Source organism: Neomonachus schauinslandi, chromosome 4 (assembly GCF_002201575.2).
Source record: "Neomonachus schauinslandi chromosome 4, ASM220157v2, whole genome shotgun sequence".
Classification (NCBI taxonomy): Eukaryota; Metazoa; Chordata; class Mammalia; order Carnivora; family Phocidae; genus Neomonachus; species Neomonachus schauinslandi.
In genome coordinates this window covers 64,124,014-64,144,120 of record NC_058406.1, presented here as the reverse complement: position 1 = coordinate 64,144,120, position 20,107 = coordinate 64,124,014, and the positions used below count along the sequence as shown (strand labels likewise).

The 20,107-nt window shown below is 37.1% G+C and overlaps 1 protein-coding gene across 2 annotated transcripts in view; it reads right to left on the bottom strand.

Annotated features, from left to right (window-relative positions):
• Positions 1-19,893, bottom strand: part of PTGFR (prostaglandin F receptor) — a 48,399-nt gene extending 28,506 nt beyond the window's left edge. Inside the window, exons 1-2 of one of the 2 annotated variants that reach the window (XM_021690203.1) lie at positions 19,078-19,875; positions 14,412-14,417 (exon numbers count right to left, since the gene is read on the bottom strand). In XM_021690203.1, the coding sequence (XP_021545878.1) occupies positions 14,412-14,417; positions 19,078-19,875 (804 nt within the window). Of the gene's footprint in view, positions 1-14,411; positions 14,418-19,077 lie in introns of those variants that run through there. The other variant, XM_021690202.1, reaches the window with a different exon arrangement.
• Between the last annotated feature and the right edge of the window lie 214 nt (positions 19,894-20,107).

Genomic DNA, 20,107 nt, shown 5'->3' with positions numbered 1-20,107 from the left:
CTATGCAACCAAGTGGAATTATGGTCATAACAGTAATAATAACTATCACACAGAACCTTTACTGGATGCTTACCAGGTATCATGTAGAAAATCATGTTACTTGATTAAATCAGTGATGTAGCCAGTATTATTATTCATATTTTACAGAAATTAAAATTGAGGCACACAATGATTCTTAGTAATTTCCAAAGGACATGTGGTTAGTCTGTCCAAACTCAGGTAGTGAGAAATGTGTGCATACTACAATAGGCTACAGGAGCTCACCTAATTAGAAGTAGAGATTCAAGGGTAGACTAAAGAGATTCAGTAGAGTCATATGTTGTGGGGTCAATGCTGACGAAGATGCTCATTGGTATAAACAACACAAATTGAGATACCTTTGCATATAATAGGTACCTGCTAAATATCTGATGGGTGAATGTTGCACTGAAGTTGGAAACTGGTTTTCCAAGTTAGTGAATCCTACTGAGGTCCTAATTATGCCATTCAACGGGGAATGAATACTGATCCTTCCTTCCCAATAACAGAAGGTAGAGAATAGTTAAGCACCTTGACTCAGAAAGCACAGCCTCTTCTCAAGTCAGAATTTGCTAAAGTTTGTTATTTTGGGGCCAGCTGTCTTTCTCTTCCTGGAAAGATTCACTTCTGCAGGGTACTCAAGGTTTAAAATATTTTAGGGCCCTACAGAAAAGCTCTGCAAAATAAAATTATATGCTTGTTCATATTTGATACAGTTTAAATGGTGGGAACTGTGGTATTAAAATCAATAGCAAAAAAAAATGACTTTTATTCCAAAGTCAAACCCTAAATAAACCCTAAACAAGGGATATATAAACTCCTGGTCCATCTGGCATGTAATACACATTTTCTTATAAATACATGTACATGTGTGTCCTTCATATTATAATAACATATGCAGTGATGACTGAACATTTCTCTTTTGTATTAAAATAATTATCAGGGCATTTCAAAGCTGATTTCTCTAGAGTTAAGAAACAGAAAACCATTTGTAACTAAACATGAAGTTACCTATTTTTGTGTGCATGTGTGTGTAATGCTATGCAAAACAAGAACCAAAAAATTAATAATAATAAAAAGAATTAAAAGTGGGCCAAATAACTTCATCTCAAGAGCAAAATGCAGATGGATAACTGCATATTCTCAGCCAAATTAATGCCCATCAAAGTGCCCTTTGCTAAACCAGCAGAGAAGATATATTGAAGTTATTAATCAAGCATAATAGATAAGGTATAATTAAATGTTTCCTTTATAACTATACTTCAAGCCTTAAGGAGAATTACTTTGAAAGTATTTCCTTTGTTATTCACAAGCTAATCTTTATTTAATAGTAATTTATTATTTTCTTTACTTCCCCATATAAATTCTAGAAAAGTAATTTATTCATTACTCATGTGTCAAATGAAATTTCAAACAAACAACTTTCTGCTATAGTTCTTCTCTCTTGCAATCCATTCTTTTATATGGCAGCCAAAGTGATCTTTTTAAACCATGGATCAGATCATACCTTTCCCTTGTTAAGAAACTCTCCAAAGGTTTCCCACTGAATTTCAATCCAAAGCCACCATGGCCCATAAGACAATCTGACCCCTGCCTTCCTCTCCATCCTCAAGTCCTACCACCTTCACCAGCGCTCCCTTGCTCCAGGTAATGGCCTTTGTTTTGCCCCTCATTACAAGAGTTCAACCCCACTATTGGGTTTTTGTGCTGGCTGTTTGCTCTGCCTGACCACCGTGCCCACATATCTCCCCATAGTTGGCTCCTTTTTGTCACCCAGGGCTAACCTCATAGTGAAGCCTTCCTTGACCATCCAATCTAAGAGTCCTAGCCCCACCTTCAGTGACAGCACTTACCACTATTTGAAATCATCCCATTAATTTATTTACTTATTATCTCTCTCTCTCGCTCTCTCTCTCTCGCTCTCCAAACAGCCCCTAGCCCTTGGCAACCACCACTACAAAAGAATGTAACCTTCATGAGAGAGGGGATATTGCCTGTCTCGTCCAGCACCATAGCCTAACACCCAGAACAGTGTCTGACACTTGGAAGGCACTAAGAAAAATATTTATTGAATAAATGACTGAGCATTTCTAAACATATTATATTTATAGATGTGTTTTAATTGCTTTTTTATAGCAAATTCTCACTAAGGCCATATCTTGGGCTCTCTAAAAATCAAGGACTATGGCATCCTCCAGCTACAAACACGCCTGGGTATGATTGCAAACAGTAGTGTCCTGATACCAAAACCATCAGATTTTGCAAGACATTTGGAATAAACAGGCTGTTCAGTGAAAGACGAACATATTTTCAACATAAAAGTTTGTTTTGTTGTAATCCTCATGGCACCCTCTGGTTTTAATCAAAGCCTCACTGGTCCCTCAAACATTCAGCAAAGACTTCTCTCTCCCAGAAGGGGCTTTACCCTTTCAATGACAGAAGAGAAGAAAAAGAACACTTCTCAAAGGGTAAAAAAATTCTGCCAAAATCTGGGTTATTTTTAATACTCAATATCAACTAACAAAGCTGCCATATTTGTTTTAATTGGAATTTTTAATTTACACAGATAAATTAGGACCCCTTTAGGTTGGGGACAGGGGAAAGTAGGAGACTAAGGACATTGTCAATGCTCTAGAAGAGAGAAAAGAAGCAAAAAAAAAAATTTTTTTTTAATTTATTGAAGGCAGCTGTTTTAGCAAATTTGTTCAAAGATTTATTTTAAAATGAGTCCTATGTCAGTACAACAATAAGAGTACAAAAATAATCCTCATTTTAATCATGTTTCTCTTTCTCCACAAATTATAATCAACTCAATGTCTTTGAACTGTCTTCCTATCAGAGCTCTTTCTCATGAATCCTGACTTAAATCTGAAGACATTTTGATTTTAACTAAAATTTCAGTTATAATGCATGACCAAGGTAGCTGTGTAACTGCTCTTGATGTTAAATGCAAGTAACATCAAGCCTTCTATGACTACACCCTTTGGGTGAACCCACTGCACACACAGAGTCATGTCTGAGAAAATATACAAGCGAAAATATAATAAAGATTCCATGGGTTAATATTAGTAGAATGCTGAGAGCATTGTGTCTCCATTGTGTCTGGAGTTATAGATGAAGTTTTTAAATTAATTAATCCTTACAATACAAAACAAAATTTCTAAGCAAGAATGAACTTTATATTTAAAATGATCGTCACAATTAGAGTTTTATAGTTGTATTTCCAAAACTGTATTCTTTTTTTCAAAAAATAACATTTAAAAAATAAAATCCTATGTGACATTGATATGTATTTAATAAACATAGCTATAAAGATGTTTCATCACTAATTTCATTTGTGATGAAAGAATTCTAAAGATGAGCTGCATTTTCCTTGAGCCTTTCCAAGACATATACCAGACATCACAGGAAAAAAAGCAGAAACATGACATTGACTCTGTCACTAAAGAGCTCCTTTTCCAGTTAAGAGATTAGACAATCACAAAACAAACAGTGTGAATTTTTTTTTTAGATATTTTTTTTATTTATTTATTTGCGAGAGAGAGAATGAGAGAGAGAGCACATGAGAGGGGGGAGGGTCAGAGGGAGAAGCAGACTCCCTGCCAAGCAAGGAGCCCGATGAGGGACTCGATCCAGGGACTCCAGGATCATGACCTGAGCCGAAGGCAGTCGCTTAACCAACTGAGCCACCCAGGCGCCCCAAACAGTGTGAATTTTAAGATTATATAGAATTAGATGCTATATTTTATCCATAGAGAGATAAATGTGGACTAAAATAATCAGAACAGGTTTCATGGAGAAAATTATTACAAATGTAAACAAAACACTGAATTTCAGAATTATAATTCCTCTAATAAAAGGAAAATCAGGGTGCCTGGGTGGCTCAGTTGGTTGGGCGGCTGTCTTCGGCTCAGGTCATGATCCTGGAGTCCCTGGATTGAGTCCGCATCAGGCTTCCTGCTCAGCAGGGAGTCTGCTTCTCCCTCTGACCCTCCCGACCCTCCCCCCTCTCATGCTCTCTCTCTCTCAGTCTCTCTCTCAAATAAATAAATAAAATCTTCAAAAAAAAAAAAAGGAAAATCAGACTCGAATCAGCGTAATGTGCTATAGTAACATATTCCTACAGAGATGATTTTTAGCCACCAGGCATATATACACACTTGACTACACTTCATGCTAAACTATGTAACTTTGGCATCTTATTTATGAAACAGCCTTTCTTCAAGCCAGTTTGAAAGGACAAATGCTCAGTTACTCAATCAGCATTTATATATGAACATTCTTTTTTTTAAAAGATTTTATTTATTTATTTGACAGAGACAGACACAGCGAGAGAGGGAACACAAGCAGGGGGAGTGGGAGAGGGAGAAGCAGGCTCCCCGCCAAGCAGCGAGCCTGATGCGGGGCTTGATCCCAGGACCCTGGGATCATGACCTGAGCCGAAGGCAGACGCTTAACGACTGAGCCACCCAGGTGCCCCTATATATGAGCATTCTGACTTTAATTATAAAACATTATTTAATGAACAGTATGTACATATTATTAAAGCCACAGCATATTCATCCCTCCCTGCCCCCTTCAGGCTGGGTGGGATAGTAGGTCTGTCACTGGGAAGGAAGGCCTAAGGCTATGTTTCTGCCTCTACCCACCACTAAGAGTGGCCTTCGGTAGACAGGGAAAATGAAGTTATTTCCAAAATAGAGATCTCCATCTTTCAAGCTAAAACATTTTTTAGTGTTTTGGCCTCACTAGGGAAGAGGGTAGGGAAGGGTAACAGAAATTCCTCAGGACTCTTTGGGTCCTGTTATTTTGCTCAGTACTTGAATATACAGGGCATCACTCAGAAATCACTGTGATGCATGATTTTTAATTGATTACTTGGTTGTCTCTTTTTACTGTTTAGCAGACAAATAATATCTGGGTGAGTTGAATTGATTTGAACTTGAGATTTCGGCAACCATATAAAACAAACCGAGAAATTCAAAGGAAGGATAGCACCAACACTGTGGCTTACATCTTAATGTCAATTCATACACAAGGGGGGTATTAGAGGCAAGGGCGCCAATATAGGTAAAAGAGGGTATCCATTCATCTTCATGGCCAAATATAAATGGTGAGCTAAATCGACCATGTGGAAATCCACATCAGTCTAAAACTATCTAAATAAGCAGAATGACTTTGTATTACTACCATTTAGCTTATACAGATAAACCTAAAGCATGCAATTAGGAGAAGGTCAATAGCACACAGCAGAAACTGTTCCTAGACAGATTGCTGGATTTGCCACCATCCAGGAGAGCATTTAGCAAACTGGCTTCAGCACCCATATCCATAGATCAACCTGCTATAAGCTTCAAGGGATGAACTAAAAAAACAAAGATCTCTTCTAACTGCCATGCATTTAGAACTGCTTGGTATGGTTTTTTTTTTTTTCTTTTCTTTTCTTTTTTTCAGCAATTCTTTATATTCCTTCAAAATAAGAAACAGTCTGCCTTAGTTGTCTTAGGATTGTCAGTAGAGAAAAGAATCACCATACATCCTATAATCATTTCAAAACCCCCTCATGCTATCAAAGTTTATTAAGACTCTGGAATTTTAAAAAAATTCTTTGGTATGTCAGATAGTTTTTCGATTCAGAAATAATGTACAAGAGAAATATTGAAACTGTCAGTCGTAAAAATATGTAGTTATAGAAGCACATGAAGATTAAACTATATCAGAAACTGATTCTCCATGCACTGCAAGGAACACAAGCATAATGATAAAGATATCTGTTGCTACTTTTATGTTGCAATTTGGAAATAAGCTTTTATATTAGGAAATGAGGAGTAAGAAGGCATTCACGCAGTTCTTTCTATATGCAGTTCTATTCCAGCTTTTCTCCAGAAAGCACATTTGTAATATCAACAGACCCAAAGAACGTGCTAGGCTGGAGGAATAGCCTCAGAAGTTTCTTCCTAGTGCACAGGTCTTGGGAAATTCTAAACGAAAACCTCAAGCAGAACTGGATGAAGGATAAGCCAATTACAAGTGCTGATATTCAGGGTTGTCAGGAGCAAATTCCTAGGACTAATCAGAATCAGTTTGCTTTCTAAACTGCAAATTTAACCATGGTCTTCCATTCATTGACTTCCTTTTGATTTAACTTTATACTTCCTAAATCAGCAAAACTAAAGCTGCTATCAGAATACAGGTAGCCGAATAAAAGAAGAAAATGTACTCTCCACATTATTTTTTTTTCAATGTCAGTATTCTGGAGTCCAACCAAGAGATATAGGGGCATGACAGAGAGGGGGAAAAATTTTTACTCGTTTTGTTTGAATGTTATGATGATGCTGTATTCTATTCATAAGAATGGCACTAAAAGTTCCTTACACTGTATCAATAATAGTAAATGCACAATGAAATCCAGAATATTCAAAAAGTCTATTGCTATTATTGCAATAATAATTGCTTAAGAAAAATAAGAAAATAGGATTCTATAAATAATATTGATTTAGTACCTATATATTGAACTTTATCACTTAAAAAAAAGAACATAGATTCTTTTCAAATGCCCAAGAAGCATTTACAAAATCTTATAGTAAGAAGTTAACTAATTTGAAAACGATAAGATTTACAAGTTGGTATAAGAAATTTTTAAACTATTAAACCAGACAACCATCTGAAAAGCCTAATTTAAAAAGAAAAAATACAAATATTATACAAAATATTGGTAAAATAAACACATATAAATGTATACATAATTTTATATGTATGATAAACATAAATTAATAGATAAGAATATCTTCAATTATAACAAAATTCTCAGTACAAAAATGTACTAGTAAATTCACACTCTCAATAAAATTGGTTAAATTATACTAAAATACCAATGTTGGCTCAAGACAAAATAGAAAACTCAAACCAAAAATCAGAAAAAAAACCCTGAGGCACATACACTGTTTATAGCAGCACTATCCACAATAGCCAAAACATGGAAAGAGCCCAAATGCCCATCAACTTATGAATGGATAAAGAAGATGTGGTGTGCATATATATAATGGAATATATAGTGGGATATTATTCAGCCATCTAAAAGAATAAAATCTTGCCATTTGCAATGACATGAATGGAACTATAGTATATATTATGTTAAGGAAAATAAGTCAGAGAAAGACAAACACCATATGATTTCACTCATTTGTGGAATTTAAGAAACAAAACAGATGAACATAGGGGAAGGAAAAATAAAAAAATAATTAAAAAAATAAAATAGGGGAAGGAAAAATAAAGACAGGGAGGGAGGCAAACCATAAGAGACTCTTAAATATAGGGAACAAACTGGGGGTTGCTGGAGGGGAGGTGGGTGGGGGATGGGGTAATTGGGTGATGGGTATTAAGGAGGGCACTTGATGGAATGAACACTGGGTGTTATATGCAACTGATGAATCATAAAATTTTACCCCTGAAGCTAATACTACACTATATGTGAACTAACTTGAATTTAAATAAAAGCTTGAAAGAAAGAAAAAAAGAAAAACTCTGAAACTGTATCAAAAAACATTGAAATGATGCCAAGTCATCACAAAACAGCTAACATCCAAGTTAGTTAAATTATTGCAGTACATAGAGATAGAATTTCCCTATTGTTTTTTAAACTAGTATAATTCTAGTATTAAAAGCAGAATACAGTAAAAGAAGGAAATTATAGACCCATATAACTTTTTTAAACACAAAAATATGCACAAAAGACTTTTCCCCAAAATACACAAATGCTCAACGTCATTAGTCAGAAAGGAAATGCAAACCAAAACTATAATGAACTACCACTGGATATCCACTGAAACAGCCATAATAAAAAAAAAATGTTCCAAAAGAAAATAACAAGTGTTGGCAAAAATGTAGAGATATTGGAACCCTCATACATTGCTGATTGGAAGGTATAATGGTGCAGCCGTTGTGGAAATCAGTTTGGTGTTACCGCAAAAAGCTAAACATAATATTACCATATGACCTAGCAAACACCCTAGTAATATACCCACAAGAATTGAAAACAAGTGTTCAAACAAAACCTTGTATACAAATGTTCACAGCAGCACTATTCACAATAGCCAAAGGTGGAAACAACCCAAATGTCCATCAGCTAAAGAATGGATAAACAAAATGTGGTGTATCCATACAAATGAACATTATTCGGCCACAAAAAAAAGAATGATGTACGGATACATGCCACTACATGCATGAACCTTGAAAACATTATGTTAAGTAAAAGAAGCCAAACACAAAAAGTCACATATTTTAAGATTCCATTTATATGAATATCCAACATAGGCAAATCCATAAAGACAGAGACTAGTGGTTGCCAGGGGCCTCAGGGAGTGGGAAACAGAGAATGGGGAATGTGGCTTAATGGGTGTGGGGCTTCCTTTTAGGATGATGAAAATGTTCTAGACAAGACAGTGGTGATGGTTACACAACATTTTGAATGTAAAAAGCGTCATGGAATTGTACCCTTTAAAATGGTTAAAATCGTGAATTTTATGTTGTGTGAGTTTTGTCACAATAAAAATAAATTATTACTCAGAAAATGATTTCAATTACGGGAGATCATGGTCATGAAAGGGAACACTCTACATTGTAACAGCTAAACTGAATGCACGTCTAAATAAAATGTGAAGAAGATGGTAGTTGTACTTAAAGACAGATCAGTAGGGTGAAATAAAAGGTCCAGAAAGAGCCAAACACATTTAACAATTTCATAATTATAATAAGGGTAGAATTTTAAAGAGTTACAGAAAGATCATTCAATAAACTATTTTGGGCTAGCCAGTTAACCATTCAAAAGAAAATTTATATTATTAATTTGCAAACTAAACAAAATAAAGTATAAATGTATTAAAAACATAAATACAAAAAATGAAAAAGCAAAAGTGCTAGGAAAAAAAGAAATGAATACCAACATCATTTCAGCCTGAGAAAAGTATTTCTGAACATGAAAGCAGTAACCACAAAAATACTTACTGATTCATTCTCTACTTTTATAAATTAAAATACTAAATTAAAAGGCTAACAATGAACATGGAAAAACAACTGCTTTTACAAAAACTGATTTTATCATTATTTTTATATATTAGCATTATCTGTTCTTTGTTATCCAAAGAGTTCTTGAAAATCATTTACAGAAACTTACATATTCACAAAAAAGAAGATAATGACCAATTACATAAGAAAAAGAAAGTTCATTCTATTAATCAAAGAAATTAAACCAATATCTTTTCCCTATCAGATGAGTAAAAGTATGCACTCAGAATGCTAATAGTGGTAATCTCTAGAGAGTGGGATTTGGAAAATTTTTTTCTTAATTTGAATGTGTAGTTTACTGTCTTTTTTACAGTAAAATTTTCTACTTAGAGAAAACATTGCATTTTTTAAAGTAGCTTGAGAGGATATGATACACAAAATTTAATGTTCCTTAATAAGGAAAAGATACCTGTGGAAATCAAGAGAGGCCTTTCCTTTCCAGTGGAGTTCCTAAGACACTCGAGTGCCTCTCTACTCACTTGTAACTCCTACACCTGGCTTTCTGGCTTTCTGCCTCCTTCCTTGCCTTGTCCCTGCTCATCCCCCCCACCCCACCCCCACTCCTGCATCTGTCTCCCAGTCCTTCCTGGGCATTCCTGTGGGTTTTGTTTTCCTTGTTTTCTGGTCCTCTGCCGTGAACATAAATGCTACAGCAGTGTTCTTATTGAATGCTTATTAATGCACCTTTGGGCCCAGACGTTCCTCCACTATTTACTAAAGCAATTAATACAGCAGTTGACCCTTTGCCCTGCTCCCACACAAGGCCAGAAAAATACAAACAGTTATATATATCCCACATTAAAAGTGGAAAGAGAGGGGCGCCTGGGTGGCTCAGTCAGTTAAGCATCCCCTCTTGATTTCGGCTCAGGTTATGATCTCAGGGTTGTGAGGTCGAGCCCACTTAAGATTCTCTCTCTGCCTCTCCCTCTGCCCCTCCTCTCCCTCTCTCCCTCTCTAAAAAAATTAAACATTTAAAAAAATTAAAATTTAAAAGATAAAAGTGGAAAGAGAAGGAAAAGTATGAATTAGAGGTTGGAGAGGGGTGCAAAGACCATGAATAAAATGAAGAAGCTAAAAGAGATAATTCCTAGAGGGTGCCTCAGGAATATTTTCTCAGGTCAAGTCTCTGTCTCTGCTTCACTGTCCACCTAGAGAGACAACCAACATTCCGCCAAGCAGAAGTCTGCCGAATGAGCAAATCAATGAGTAAATTAACAAGTACATTAAAGCATAAATGATTTTTTATTTTCTTCATTTCTATTACTAATGTTCACAGCAATCTGTTTTTCTCTATTTTCAGTCCTTTCCAACACTTTCTTAACATAAATTCTTAGAAAAACTTGGTGGTTTTTGTAATGCTTCATTTCACCCACATTTATTTCTCTTCTATATTCTGAGTCACTTTTCTTACCAAAAGACAGTATAAAATACTGATTTGAATTATTAAATTGTTATTATCTGATTTATTTTTTCTGTTACTCATGTGTCATTACTTGAAAATTCTCCTAGCTTTTAATATTAATTTATCACGACCTGCTGTGTTCTGATATGGTAAAAGTCTGTCCCAAACACTGTTTATTTGTACATTTCTTATGTCTCAAGGAATTATATACGTTATTAACTCTTCACTCCTTGGTTTTTATAATTTACATTATTTCACCTAGGATCACATTTATTTCCAGTAATTTTTCCTCCTAAATGATGTACTACAGAAATTTTTCACTTTTATGTTATCAAAAATCATCTCATCCATATATATTCACAAAAGGATACCTGTTATTCTAACAGAAAATATAATCAAATATCTTCATACTTCAATTTCCTACACATGCCCTCTCTTCTCATCTTCTACAAGTATTGTTGCTTACAGCATAGATATTGTGACAATTCAATCGCCGAGATTGTTACTGTGGTATCTAAAACACTGCGTTGCACAATGGTAGGGTGGGCTCAATAAATATTTGTCAAACCTATAAACAAATAATTACTTGTGGGCCACCAAATCAGAAGGCACAGCAACCGACTAGAGCATCCATTATTCATTTAATAACTAAAAAGTGCCTTCAATTGTCTCATTGACAAAGGCATTGTCTGGCAGCAGTAATATTTAATAGTAACAGCGACAATAACGATAATAGTATAATAACTGCAGCATACGATACTATGTCAGGCACTATTTTAACTTACATATATGAATTTATTTAGTCCTCGCAACAACCCAATGAAGCATTACAATACCTATCCTACATATGAGGAAACAGGCACAGAGTGGTTATGGTCACATAGTCAGAAAGTGGAAGAAAGAAGACTCTTCTTAGCTCTCAGGGTATGTCTTTTACTTCCACTAAGTTACAAGCTCTTTGAAGAAAGAGCTTTATCTCTTACTACCTGGAACTACTCACAACCCGAGCATAGTGCCTTATACGTAACAGTCTCAATAATTTGGGGCTAATTTTAACTTGATCCCAGTAATTTATAAATTAATACCTTATAAATGATTATCATTATAAAATATTAGAGTATTTGAATTCGAATAATATGCAAAAGATTAGCAGGCAACGTTTTTATTTCTGGTGAGACAGTGAAATAAGGAAGGGTAACCCGAAACTTAGGTGGAAAGGTCTAAGGAAAGTTTTCAGAAGCTGTGAGCCCCCTCCGCTCTTTTCCACTGCAACCAAACCTTCTTAATAGAGAACATGGAAAACACCTGAATGAAACACAGATGATTAATTTTCTTTTTTTTTTTAAAGATCTTATTTATTTATTTGAGAGAGAGAGAGAATGAGAGAGAGCACATGAGAGGGGGGCGGGTCAGAGGGAGAAGCAGACCCCCTGCCGAGCAGGGACCCCCCCCCCCCCGACGCGGGACTCGATCCCCGGACTCCAGGATCATGACCTGAGCCGAAGGCAGTCGCTTAACCAACTGAGCCACCCAGGCACCCGATGATTAATTTTCTAATTGAGATGGTGGGTGGAGGTAAAAGCAATAGACTTTTCAAGGATTTTTGGATTTTCGATTTACTACAGGCCACCCACTGTCTTATGAGATGTAGGGAGGTCAAATCATTTTTTCTGATAGTACTTTTAAGTAAGTCGTAGTATTATAATCCGTTCACAGACGTACAAAATCAGCTTAGAGTGACTCCCTGTCACAGCCGAGAGGTGGTAGGGATGGGACCCTATCCTCCCTGCCTGTACTTGAATAACCACAGCACCTTAAAAAGAAGGCTTGATTTGGAACTGTGCATGAAAAGCTAAAATGAATCCTCTTCTGTCATCCAGTTGTCTCTGTCTCCCGCATCATCACACCACAACCACTCCATTTTGGCGTTCCACCGTCAGCAGGAGTGAGAAAAACCACCTCCCTGTCTGCACGAAGCCACAATTGCATCCACTCTTCTATGGCATTACCATCCTTACACCCAGGACAGAGGGTGGACAGAATGACAGTTACACAAGCTTTGAAAAGTAATACTTGTAAATGTCAAAAGATAGGTTTCTCCTATTGGGTGAAGTCTTCTCTAAATATAGAAAAATGGCATTGATGTACCAAGGAAAATTTGGTGTGGCTAGAAATGCCTTCCCAAGCAGATATAAATGGAAGGTATTTTATACACCTCCTGTAAGGATAAGACTAAACAAAGTTGGGGCACCTGGGTGGCTCAGTCGGTTAAGTGTCTGCCTTTGGCTCCGGTCATGATCCCGGGGTCCTGGGATCAAGCCCCACATTGGGCTGGCTCCCTGCTCAGTGGGAAGCCTGCTTCTCCCTCTGCCTGCCACTCCCCCTGCTTGTGCTCTCTCTCTCTGTCAAATAAATAAATAAATAAATAAATAAATAAATAAATAAATAAATAAATAAGAAAGACTAAACAAAGTTAAAACTGGCAACTTAGAGAGATTCTGGGCACATTAACATCTTGAATTGTTCTTTATTTTTTTTTTTAAGTTCTTTATTTTTATTTTTTTATTTTTTTGTTCTTATGTTAATCCCCATACATTACATCATTAGTTTTAGATGAAGTGTTCCATGATTCATTGTTTGTGCATAACACCCAGTGCTCCATGCAGAATGTGCCCTCCTCAATACCCATCACCAGGCTAACCCATCCTCCCACCCCCCTCCCCTCTAGAACCCTGTTTGTTTTTCAGAGTCCATCGTCTCTCATGGTTCATCTACCCCTCCGATTTCCCCCGCTTCATTGAATTGTTCTTTAAATGTTTTGGAGCTTAATAAAAACCCCAAGACACATTAAGCCAGAAGATTTTTATATCCAAGAGGGTGTAAATCTAATCCACATGTTTCTGATTCATTTACTCTTGAATCATTCAAGCAATGTTTTTAAGTGCCCTCCCAATGTCTATGGTATCTTTGGGCATTTTTATAACTCTTTCTCCTTAAAAACAGGAAATCATGTTTTGCCAAGAGTAAATTAACTTAAAATACCAAAAGTATTCCACACCACTGTACACATCTAAAGCAACGGACTTTTATGAAAATTCTCAACTTAGCAATATCTTCTTTAATTGATTGACCTTTGCTGGACCAATCTTACACCATACACTTTCATGGAGTGAGATAATAAGCTTGAAGGAATTCAACTCCAAAGGTCTATACATAGCCCAATATGTTAATCAAATCACACTGTAAACCTATCTGTAATATACTTTATGTTTTGATAATGTATGAACAACTGGACTTCTAAGAGACTGTGCTAAGCCAGACTCTGCAGGAAAGAGACTTTGAGACAGAGATCTGCCTGCAGGGAGTGTTCTGGGGGAGTGTAAGGTCGTCAGGGAAGCAGGATTTGGCAAAGGGAGAAGCAGAGCTCAGTGCAGTTGCAAGAAAACCTCAGCAAGCTGTGAAGCATGGATGACCCTTCAGAAATGTCCTAAATGAGGCAAGGGGGCCAGGGCTTTATATCTCCGCATCCACCCGTCACTGTGCACAGAGTGACAAAAGAAGGGGGGCACCACGGTCAAGGCAGCTTCCTTTGGCTGAGGGTAATTTCCCCGTGAGAGCAAGGCTCACCCATCATTTGCTATAAGCCCTCTAAGATCTGTTCATTATGATGCCAATACCTATAGCAATTTAAGTCAAACTTCAATCAGCTACCCAACTTTTTAATTTATTGCTGACAAACGTCTTAGTGACTAAATGTTTAACTACACGGGCTAGAAACACTAGCATTAAGAGTAAATAATCTTTTAAAAAATCAAGTTCAAACTTTATATATGCAAGAGAACATATTTCTTGGGTAAACTCATCTATATAAGAAATCTATTTACTTTTCATATGTTTTACTCTTCTTTTCCCAAATCAAAATTATCCTCTATCCCTGAAGAGAAAGTGAACAAATGTACGTCCTTCTAGTAAAAGATTGCTGAAGTTTAATAGTGTCTAGAGTTGCTGACTTAGGGAACAGATTAAAAATTACCATTTGGTTTCAGTATTTGCCTAATTAACTCTTACCTACAAAACTGAGAATCCACATTCTGGTCAATCATTTGCAATCTTTGGACATTCATATTACTTAAGTTACAGTCAACCAGTCAACAAGTATTTATTGCTCTGCCAAACTGATGAAATAAGCATAGCAATAATAATAAGTTCCTTTTAGGGTCATGTATTCTAGAACGAAACATTAAAAAGAATCATTACTTGTATAAAGACAAAAATAATATTAAGAAAATGTTACTTGAAAGGCTGGTAAATGTTTTTTTTTTCCCCCTCACCCTAGAAACATCAAAAGAATGTCTTCAAGATTTATTTAGTAAGGAACCATGATTCACCTAGGATACACAAAAGACAATGACTCTTAAAGAATTTTGTATTGGGCACCTGGGTGGCTCAGTTGGTTAAGTGACTGCCTTCGGCTCAGGTCATGATCTTGGAGTCCCGGGATCAAGTCCCGCATCGGGCTCCCTGCTCGGCAGGGAGTCTGTTTCTCCCTCTGACCCTCCCCCCTCTCCTGCTCTCTCTCTCTCATTCTCTCTCTCAAATAAATAAATAAATAAATCTTTAAAAAAAAAAAGAATTTTGTATTAATTTGTTGTTAAATGAAATGGTAAACTAATAAGTGCCCCTTGTAGTTTCCTGCATTTTTCAGTTGGGATTATAATTAAATGAATTTATATGAGTTCACCATGTTTAAAACAATAAAACCTAGATATTGTAAAAGTTTAAATTTTAAAATTTTAATGAGCTATAGCTTAAACTAATACTATCTTTGGGCTACATTTCTAAATCTTAATTCCTGAAAACATTTTCTCTTTCGGAAAAATAACACATTAAATTTTAAAAATTAAAAAAACTGCCACAGGGGATTTTTAGGGCAATGAAATCATTCTGTAGGATACTACAATGGTGGACACACGTCAATCTTCATTTATCAAAGCTCACACAATGTACAACACTATGGCAAAACATTACAGACTTTAGTCAGTAAGAATGGGTCATGAATTGTGACAAATGTACCACACCAAAGCAATACTTAATAATAAGGATAACAAAGGGGTCAGTGGGAACATGAGAGGGTGTAATGTGAACTCTGTGCTTGCCACTCCTTTCCCTGTAAACTTAAAACTACTCAAGAAAAAATAAAGTCTATTAAATAGAAGGAGGAAGAGAAAACTCAAACAACATGATCATCTTACCTTTGTATTGGTTGAACACCACCATCGAGATTAATCAAGTATTCTCTTTGTCATCAGCTACAAATTTAAATAGTTTTAGAAATTATGCCATTATTGACAAGGTCCGATACAACGAATCCTATCAAGCACAACCACTATTACCTGTATTACTCATCGGCTCCATTTAGTGTGTACACCTGTACCTTTGGTCCAGTTTGAGGCTTAAAATGACAGTGATAACAGGTCAAAAAGTGGGTGCAGATGTTCATCCAGATTATAAATCCAACACATCATACTCATCAATCGTAGAAAGAAGGCACATGATGTAAAGTAGGGCACTGGGGGAAGCTGTCAGCGTTATAGGACAACTATGGGAATCCAGAAGTTTGATTTCAAAGGCATTTTTAAAACTTCTTAGTTTTTATAATATAGGGTAGAGAGTGATGGCTCAGTCATTAACACCTATGCAATTTTTCCTAAGCATTGAAGGAAAAAAAGAGAAATGTTTCAAAGGAGACGCGAGTGCTGGGTGTTACTTGGCATTCCCAAACCTGAGATTTTTGACTCGGGTTCCATTTAGAGCTGTCTGATGACCTTAACCTAATGCCAAAGGCACAAGTGTCCAGACCGCAGAAGTTATAAATTTTTTAGTCAGAATTTGCTATGAAAACCCAAGTCTCCACAAGAGAAACCTGGAATGCAAAGAATGCTTCAAATAAAATATCAATCCATCAAGATGTATCTGTGGTATATCCACTATGCGTCTAACACAGAAATAATTCTCACACTAAAAAGCATTTTAGAAGTATTGATCCACTGGTGTCATAGGTATGTTGATAATTCGTAAATAGAACATAGACCTCGGAAAATGTTTCACAAAAATAAAATTATGTTCCCAGTAGAAATATGTTCAAAATATGAACTAAATTGTAATAGCTACTTCAACAGTGAAGGAAAGCAAAAATTCAGGAAGAGAAATTAGAGAAAAACATAAATTCAAAATACCCATGATGAGCATGAAATCTTGCGACCTCCCACAGTCCCATAGCAGTCAACCTATCAATCACTCCTATTTCTCAGTCAAAAGCCAGAACTAAGGGGACTGAGAACAAACAATAACCAAAGCACAAGTGATTACCTCGGTTGTCCAGACCACCTGTCTCTCCCTGAGCTCCCTCTTCCATTGTTTGCAGGTTCTCTCTGGGGCGATGACCTTCATTGAAAATGTTTTTTAAATATTTTAAGGTACCTCTTTTCTCACCTTCTTCACATTCTCTTTCCAATCCCCAATTCATTTCAGTGCTACTCACACTCACTTTTTATTTTGAAAAGCTACTCTGTTTCAAAGTTTAGGGGAAAAAAAGAAATATCCTTCTAAGGGAATTCCCCTTGTCGAGTGGCATAAATTAAATTTCAAGAATGAACGCTGAAGTGATTCCAAGTACTGATAGAACTGTTCTCTGCTATTCAGATTCAAATAACTAGACTATGAGCACAGATCAAATCCCTGCTTGGTTTCACCTCAGGCCTCCTGAAACGACAACAGGCAAGCCTCAAAATGTTGACTTGCCACCCACAGACCCAACCTGGCCTCCCTGGACTTGGGTTCCCAGGACCAACTCAAGAACATCATGAAAAAATTTTAAAATGATTTAACAATTCAAGCAGCTAAATTCAAATTGTGAGGACATAATATGAATAAAGAAATCTTCAAAGAGCAGAAATCCTTTTGTAAAATAAAATCAGCTGGCATGGGATCTGTCTGCAACAGCAGCTCTCACAAACTTCCTCGTGCTTCAGGATCATCAAGATTGTTTATTAAAACTCCACTGGTTTGGGGCGCCTGGGTGGCTCAGTCATTAAGCATCTGCCTTCCGCTCAGGTCATGATCCCAGGGTCCTGGGATCAAGCCCCGCATCGGGCTCCCTGCTCCGCGGGAAACCTGCTTCTCCCTCTCCCACTCCCCCTGCTTGTGTTCCCTCTCTCACTATCTCTCTCTCTGTCAAATAAATAAATAAAATCTTTACAAAAAAAAAAAAACTCCACTGGCAACAACGTTTGGACAGTGGCCCTACTAAGGGCTGAGGAAAACTGCATCAGTAACAAGCACCTTCATACCACCAGGCAAGGGATGATCACAACCTTTGCGGTCCATCTACCTTCGTCTCCCCATCTGTGGGTCCCCTGTATTACTGTCTCTAGCCTATTGCTTCACCGGTACTGAAAAAGGAATGAAAATCATCTTTACTGCCATCACTAGCTGCATACAGGGGATTCTTTTTCTCTTTCAATGGCATGCTGTCACTCTTTCCATCATAAAGTAAAATGATGAAGGGAGTTAAGGCCATACTTAAAAATCATAAGTATTTTTTTCTTCTATCTACAAGATACTATAAATGACTTATATTTGTTGTTAATTCCTTAACCTTAGATTTCCAAATAAAAATATCGAGCTGTCAAACATAGTGACTGGCTACACTAAAAAAAAAAAAATTTTTTAAAGGAATGGAGTGATAAGGGAAGGGTCCCTAGTTTCCCTGCCAATCATACCTCTCCCTGAACCATGGGCATTTGTTCTTGGGTTGGTGAACTAGTGATTTCTTCACCTAACCTATCCATAGAGTTCACCTCAACTGTCCAACTATCTCAACTCATCACCTCCCTTTGGAAGCCAAGACCTAGTCTTGTGTGTTTAGAAAAACCCAGGAGCTAATATGACTTTTAGATAAAAGTCTGTCTCACTTTCTACCAAGACTTAGTTGAGTCCATTGCAGTACTGTTCTCTGCTATTCAGATTCAAATAACTAGACTATGAGCACAGATCAAATCCCTGCTTGGTTTCACCTCAGGCCTCCTGAAACGACAACAGGCAAGCCTCAAAATGTTGACTTGCCACCCACAGACCCAACCCAGCCTCCCTGGGCTTGGGTTCCTAGGACCAACTCAAGAACATCATGAAAAAAAATTTAAATGACCAATATAGTTGGTCATTTTTTTCACATTTTAGAAACTAATCCTATTAAGTATATTAAAACTATGTTGCTCTGTTAAAATTATTTTATCCTCTTCTGCAAGCAGTTTACAGTATAGTTAGAATTGTTTAGCAAGACATTTCTTTCAACTCAGGACTTGTGGGAAAATAACCATGTGTACCATAAATAGCTTAATCCTGAGCCAGACTTGCCACCCACAGACCACTGAGCCAGAGCTGGGTGCTGAAGTAAGTTTTGAGTAGGAGTAAACTCCAGCATTTAAAAGATTGATGCCCATCAAGACCAACAACTCTGGAAAAAGACAACAAACCTTGTATTAAACAGGGAAAAATGGAAGAAAGCAGAAATTGTCAAAATGTTAGGCTCTTACCAGAAATGGACTCCAGCAAATGCAGGAGACACACATTATAGCCAGGAGCTGGATGACCATTTCAAAATGATGAGACCTGCCTTGTCTGTGCTGCTGACTTTTAAATTTAACTCTTAAAAGTGTAATTCCTGTGATGGCATTGCACAAGAACGAAATGCCAAGGGCTAAGAGCCCCAGAAAAGAAAAGAGAAGAAGATAAAACCTATCTTCCCAGTCTTTGATGTGCTCTGTTTTGTAGAAACACCAGGTCCTCGATGCTTGAATTTTATAGTTTCGATGCCCAAGGATGGGTAACAAAGCTATGAAAACAGCAAACAAGCACACTCCACTCAACATCATTTTCACATGTTTGGATGTAATTTTCGTAGAATGAAATATTGGCTTGGTGACTCCAATACATCGCTCAATGGCCATCACACTGCCTAGAAAAAGTGGGCACAGACCAGAGAATACCATGCAGATACCAAAAATACTGCAAAGGATGTTCGACTGGTCAAAGCGGATCCAGTCTTTATCAGAAGCGTATACAAAGACTGCTATAGCTCCATTGATGAGGTGGCCAAAGAAGTCTGTGATGACCAGGGCACTGGCCAAAAGCAGAAACGATGCCTTGGACTTCTGTCTAAATCTCTGATAGGCCTTCATGAGAATAGCAATGGCAAGGCTGTTTGATAAGATCCCCACTGTCATGAAGATGATTGAAAAAAATACCGAAAACCGGTTTTCCGTCTGGCAAGTTGTATTTGAAAGGAGCCCAGCTGCAGGAGACACTGGCTGTTTGGAATTGTTCATAGACATTGTTGTGGAGATAAAAAAAAAAAAGCTGGCCACTCAAGTCATCTCCCTCTCAGCACAGTGCAGGCTTGCAGTCCGGACATCTGTAGCATAAAGACAGAGGAATGGTGAGCACTGGATAACTGCTCATCTGACATTTAAGACTGACTGGCCCAGCACCCCGCGGTGGGACTCGGATGTATCTGGCCTATCATAAGCAAGGCTGCATCATACCACAGCAGCACATATCTGCCCC